This window comes from Diadema antillarum, unplaced genomic scaffold (assembly GCF_040938485.1).
Source record: "Diadema antillarum isolate AM-2024a unplaced genomic scaffold, OU_Dant_1.0 seq00000069_RagTag, whole genome shotgun sequence".
NCBI classification, from domain to species: Eukaryota; Metazoa; Echinodermata; class Echinoidea; order Diadematoida; family Diadematidae; genus Diadema; species Diadema antillarum.
In genome coordinates this window covers 1,755,001-1,762,030 of record NW_027271168.1, presented here as the reverse complement: position 1 = coordinate 1,762,030, position 7,030 = coordinate 1,755,001, and the positions used below count along the sequence as shown (strand labels likewise).

The window sequence follows — 7,030 nt, the reverse complement described above, 5'->3', positions numbered from 1 at the left end:
CACCGAAGTGAAAGTGCGTTGCACTGTGTACTATCAAGTGACCTAGGTCACATGATAGTCTACAGTGCAACGCACTTTTATTTCGCGCGTACTCATCTTGCGTTAGGACTGTGTGGACTGTGTGGAGATCAGCGAAACAAAAGGGAATATCAACATAGAGTGTAACGAACTTTTCTTCTCAGGTGATGTGATGGGCAAAACTACGCTTCATCACGTGATCAGCTCTGGACCAATCCTATTGCAACATTCTTAGTATGTGGAATATAAATATATATATTTGTGATTCAATATCTTCATAAGTAAAACAAAACAAAATTAAACACAAGACACCATATTGCTCGTGCATTGGCATGATATTATTGGTAGATTACTTCGCCGTAATAGAAAATATATATAAGATGTACATGTGCACACACATGTACGCTATAAACACATATACACACACTCACACAAACATACACACACACGCACACACACACACACACACACACACACACACACACATACATACAGACACACCCGGGGCATTAGTATGACTATCCAATCAATAGTACCTTTGGAACAGACCGAAATACACGCCGCAAGGCCGAGTGAATTTTTGGATTGTTCAAAGAGTGACAAAGGGGATGATTTTACCAACCAAGTAAGGTGCCTAACTTGTTTTATAAAACGGTGATGCCATATAAATTCCACGGCAGCCGTTTTCTCAAGATTCCCAGGGCTACCTGCACGCTCCAGAGCTATTAACTGAACCGCACACACAAACTATTGCAATTGATTTATTCTATACAGGCAATGGAACTGAGCTCAGATGAGCTTTCGTATTAGTATACCACTTATTATACTAACACGCGGTGAAAAAGTAATTTTGGGCCTTTATAGACAAAATTCAAAGGATTGGTCACAGGAGAGCTTTGACCCAATAGTTTCATTATATGATCCATTTATCACCATTTTATCATTCTCAATGATGCCTCCCATTATTTTGCTTCCAGGGCTAATTCACTGAGCACGCCAACGTTTTGCGAAGGATGGCTGACAAATGGAAAAGTTCAACATTCAGAAAATTTTTCCTTCGAATGTTTCGCGACAATGGAGCGGTAAACCATTCTTGCGCAGTTTGTACGTAAATAGTTCTCACGACGCATGTGCCATTGTAGTGCGTACCATTGCTGAACTATGACCAGTCACATACTTCGAAGAACCCGCAACTTAAACGCGAACAACGCAAATTTTTCAATAGTCGCCGGCAAAATTTTTCCAAGGATAGTTAAAAACTGTCTTGAATTGAAGTCAAGCGTGGATATATGATTCGCTATCGTACACTCACTAGAAAGCAGCGGAATGTACATAATTTATCCTTTTTTACAGATGCGTTTCCCATGTGAGAGAATGTAATTGAATGAGTCTACACGTAGGTGTTTTCCCTTCCTTTGTACCCTCGACACTCTCGCACATTCGTGTACGCGTGCACATCAATGTCCACGTAACTTCCGCTTGACATAAGACGAGTGAGGCGCGCCTGTTGGTTAGGCGCGTCAGATTTGCTAGTCTCTTCCTGCGCATCGTTTCCTTTGTTGTCTCCTGTCTGCCCTTCAATGTGTGTGAGCTTCAGCTCACTGTACGCGGTACGATCGCCATCGGACGGTGAGTTGCCGTCCCCCTTCAGCCGGTACTCGCAGTATTCGCCCGCCGGGAGCGCCGAGAACTCGTTGGCCTCGACAGTCGGTCCCGTCGCTGCCACTTGACGAGATCGTCTGCGCTTACGGATGATTAACAGGACCACGACGACTATGATGATGGTTGCCAGTGTTCCGGCGCAAAACCCAGCGAAAAAGCCTATCGTAAAATTCATTTCTGTTGCTGTGAAATGGAGATTACGAAAGAAAGTTGTATATGGAAGAGGTTAAACAATAACGATACACATGAATGACGACTTGTCTTTCAACTATTATTCGTATTCATTGATTTATCTGTCAATCCCTGCAAAATAATGGATTCCACTTGGCATAAAAAAAAATCTTCAGCAGCCAGATTTATAAACAATAAACAAACAAACAAACAAACAAGCAGTCAAAAACAACAAAATGGGAAAAGGGCAGTCATTGGAATAATAAAAAGATTACACATGACATGACCAGTTTACTTTTTAAAAGCGACAATTTGTTATGTCATCGTAAGTTTTGTAAATTAGGTAAAATCTACTCATAAATGGATATAAAGAACAAAAGAGAGCATAATTAAGGCCATAGCATTATAAAACTCAAAAACTTAAGTGTAGGAACATAAAGCACTTAAAAAGCAAACGAATGTGTAATAAGTAAGATGTGAATGCATGAGAAGAAATATATGTGTCTGATTGTATGTGTTCGTGTTCGTGTTCTTTACATGTTTTATGTAAATTAGGCGTTTGATGAGACGTCATTGTCACTGTCAAATCATTACTTTAAAGAGTATGTACAGTTCTGGTTGAGGTGAGTATTTAGCTTTTAACGTTTTGCGAGATATTTAGAAACCACTCTATGAGATGTCAAAGCTCTTGCAATTCTAATTGATATCAAAAGTGCATTTGATAAAAATCGGTTTTGAAATGGCTGAGATATCCAAACACAAGGTGAAACGAAGGGATCGTAATAAAAGGCGTGGCCTGTCGCCTTTTATTATAAGCACTTTTTGGGATATCTCAGCCATTTGAAAACCAATTTTCATCAAATAAAAGTTGAATCCTTCTTAGAATTACAAACTCTTTCATATTTCATAAGAGGTTTCTCATTATCTCACCTAGGAATGTTCAAAATATGAATCCCCACCTCAACCAGTACTGTACAGTCCCTTTAATCTACTTGAACATAGAGGGACATCGCAATATAAAAATGTCGAGGGGTCCTGATACCTACCTTTCTGGCCGCTGGGGGTTACGACGGACATATGGCTGATGTGGTCCGTTGATGTTGCCATGCTCGCAGTAGTTTGTGCCCTGTGCAGTTAAAGTATTAAACATTCGTCAATCTTCGTGTTACATAATAACATAATTGTCGCACCGATTATTCATATCTGTTTGTGCTGGGAACACGATGATAATATGAAAATACATGGACGCAATCTGCATTATTGCCATACTGCATATGCTCTACCAAAGGGGCCCTACCATTATCATCATTCTATCGTTGCTAGGTAACCGCTTATACTGCTGGGTCGAGAGGGACATGGTGTATCAAAAATATCTTGTCCAAGGACATTGACTCGTGATGGGATTCGAACACGGGTACTCTGACAGAACGTCGACAGTCTTATTCATTATGCCACAGTGTCCCCTTTATTCTGTATATCTTGGTAGGTCTTTCTCATCTTGATTGTCATCATCGACATCTTTACTACCACTAATGGTTGGTGGGGATACCTGTATGGCGAACAATCACTGGAGACAAGTCTCTAAAACACACTCATTACATTCCAGAGAGCATAACAAAACATCCTTGCATGGTTTCGCGCTTTTGTTGTGCACCTTTCAGTAAGAGTCACACAATTATTACGGTTTAAATTCCTTATCTACAAATCCATTCGGATTTTCACTGCATCGTGAATAGAGTTTTCATATTTTCAGAGATAATAACAGTGGTGTAATGCATAAGAGGAAAGTATCTTTTCTGCTTGATTGCCCCCCCCCCCCCCCACCTATGAGTCACTTTCATTAATCAACCTTATTGCTAACATCACCACATAGGCGATGGAAATCATTTTAGTTATTACAAGTCAACCTCACATAAGTTGACCTTGCCTGAGTCGACAATTTGCCTAAGTCGAAGGAGATTCTTCTAAGCTAGATATAGGCCTATTGTGTTGATTCTATCTCGTCGATAGAAATTCACGTAAGTCGAAGGATTTTTCTCTGGTCCCTGGGGTTCGACTTTGGGGCGGTTTACTGTAGGCCCATATGCATATAAGCCTAAGAATGTTCTATGGTTATGCATGGTATTAGCACAGTCTCAGAAGATTTCGTCAAGGAAAATGACCACTCCCCCCCCCCCCTTCTCCCCTACATACACACAAAGAGTAGAATGGGGGAGTATGAGAGAAAGGGGGAGAAAAGAAAAAAATCCTCACCCTGTAAACGCCATCGTTGGTGTCGTAGCGTTGATAAGCTCTCCATCTTCCGCAAAATTACGGAGCACGAAATCGCGATTTCGTATTCTTATGGTTTCATCGCCTGAAAAACTTGAAAAGCTTGAAAAGTCGCTTGAAGAATCATAATCCGTGTCGTTCATGACGTTTAACTTAGAAGTATCCTATTTTTCATCAATAATAATTTCTTTCCCTCTTTCTTAAGTGAGGTAAAGGGCAGTGAATCTTGAGATGCCCTGCGCCAGTATGTTCTATCTCTTATACTTTTAGTGTGAAATGGGTATACGACGTGAGGTGAACTGGACGAAATGTCAGACAATGAGGTTGATAACTGCTTCGTGATCAAGATTTTCTTGCGACATCGTCAGAAAGAAACGGTCACGTCGATGAGCTGACCAACAACCATGGACAGGAGCTCCTGTAAATCAGAGTCAATGACGTGCAATATGGAGAACGATGAAGGTATTCATGAGCTAAAGTGTTTAAAGGCTACACTTGGGTAGTCTGCAGTGTTGATGACGGATTTGGTGATGGTTGTGACGGAGGACAATACTGTTCATGTGCTGCAGTGTTTGTGAGCCCCAGTGGACATCAGCTAAACTCTCCGTGCATTGGGCCTCTCTGTTCTACAGAACAGAGGTCACAGCAAAGAGAAGAATGTCCTCGTCCAAGGCCCTTCGAAGATGGTGTGCGAGGCCACAGAAATCATTGACTGAACTTGGTAAGGACATCAGCAACTATGGAACCGTGACGACACGACAGTCGCAGCTATTAGCTGCGTAACGACTATAACTCTAGCTACAAGTGTTCATGTGATCACATGATATGCAGTAGCCTATGATATATTCAGAGGGAAGTTCAGGAGAACGTATTCCCCTATACATGTACAAACACCAGTCGGAAACTGTGGCCAAAAGGCTATACTCTGGTATTGGGACACCATCCCTTTCTCTCTCGGCGGATATAAGCGGAACTGCAGCGGAAAGACACGTTATACACCGGACATGTCCAACATTGTACAGCTGTAATATGCATATCTTAGAAAAAAGGGGGAATTCACCTCAATTGATATTATCGTATTTTGAGTAAGTTTGATAAGAATTAAACCTCAAAGGTACTTGCTGTGATGACATCATTGCTGTGACCTGCCACTTAGGGTGAAATAGGCCATCATGTGCAGATGACTTGGCTACTATGGTGCAATGTAGAAAACATCAAATACCAGGGCTGCACACTACAGAATATGTGCACCGAACTTTGGTAGGATCAGGATCATGGACATATAAATGACTAGTTCCTCATAGTTAGCATTAGACGAAAGGAAAACAATACACTGCCTCCTCCCTCCGTAACCAGAAGTTAAAGGGATGGTATAGTTTTGGTTGAGATGGGGCTTCAGGTTTCCAACTTTATTTGCGAGATAATGAGAAGCCTCTTTTGAAACAAGAAGAAGCATGTAATTCTGAGAGGGACTCAAAGTTTATTTGATGAAAATTGGACTTGAAATAGCCGAGATTTCCACACAAATTCATACTAGATAAAGATGGGACCCATCCTTTATTAGCTTTGTTTTACTTTGTTTTTGGAAATTTCAGCCATTTCAAAACAATTTTTTTAATAAAATAAACTTTGAATTCCTCTTAGAATTATATGCTCTGTACCACTCCATATTTTTTTTTTTTTGCATCTCTCAAAAAGTTAAAAAGCTCAATCCTCATCTTAACCAATACTACCATCCCTTTAAGGTACAACTCCCGATTCACAGGCATCTCCTTTTCAGACTGAAGACTTACTTTGCTGGCAAATTAAATAAGTCTCAGTACGCCGCTATCATGTATGATATGGGGAACTCGACCTATATGATACTGACGGGTACTCCTAAATTTGTGAGTGAATGGATTTACCACGTTCTAAGCATCACGTAGACAGTGGTGTTAAAAAGAACCGTGAAGTAAATCACGATTGAGTCAAGTCAAGTCAAGTCAAAGTTTATTTCATTTTTCGACAAAACATATAAGTCACACTTCTTTTGACAACAGAGAATAAGGTAAACAAAACATTATGTATCAAAAGAATGTACAGCAATTGAGAACCTTATCGTAATTATACATTGTAGTAAAAAAGAAGCAGAAGTGATCGAAATGAAGTACATGTATAACTTTGCTTAAAGTGCGATAAATGGAGAGACCCACTAAAAAGACAGAGCTTGTAGAATGTGGGCCCCTCTGTAATAATAACATCAATGGGAAGATCAGTTGAAGCATCATAAATACAAAAGGAAAAAAGAAAGAAAAAAGAAGAGGAAGAAGTCTGGAAGCCCACTGAGAATTAGATTCACAAATAAGTACACTTACTCATGTAGACGTGAACAACATAGGACAAGACTAGACAACAAAACAACTGCTGGAAGAAAGGCTGTACGGGACAAAACGGGGTGGACAAGACTAACAGACGCGAACAAACATGAAGCAAGACTAGACAACAAAACAACTTATGAAGAAAAGGCTGTATATACGGGACAAAACGGAATGGACAAGACTAACAAATAGAAGACAAAATAGAGACAGCGATCTTCGACAGAAGCATGTCAAGAGAAACAGATGATAGTTGTAGAGAAAAAAAAAGTGATAAAAAAGTGATATTGTAACGCCTGAGAGGAGAAAAGCAAGGAAATGAAGGGACGTATGAATAAGAACAAGACAGAAATTCAAGTCTTTGACTCTTTTGGCGATAACGGAGATGACAGCAGACATTCAAAATATTACAATTAACTCTTCAAAGAGGAGAAAAAGTGAGTAAGTCAGTATGTGAGAAAGAAGGCCAAATGGCTAGTTCATTCTGTAGGGTCATACGACTGCAATATAAAGGACTTCAGTCTCCTCTTAAAAGAATATATGGATAGGGCGTT

At 40.1% G+C, this 7,030-nt stretch overlaps 1 protein-coding gene across 1 annotated transcript; it reads right to left on the bottom strand.

Annotated features, from left to right (window-relative positions):
- Nucleotides 1-948: 948 nt before the first annotated feature.
- Nucleotides 949-4,845, bottom strand: LOC139725940 (uncharacterized). Its single transcript, XM_071637022.1, has 3 exons — nt 4,105-4,845; nt 2,898-2,977; nt 949-1,863 (listed from the first exon to the last, which is right to left on the bottom strand). Exons 1-3 carry the CDS (start codon nt 4,263-4,265, stop codon nt 1,409-1,411), a joined length of 696 nt encoding a protein of 231 aa, XP_071493123.1. The 5' UTR covers nt 4,266-4,845; the 3' UTR covers nt 949-1,408.
- Nucleotides 4,846-7,030: the final 2,185 nt, after the last annotated feature.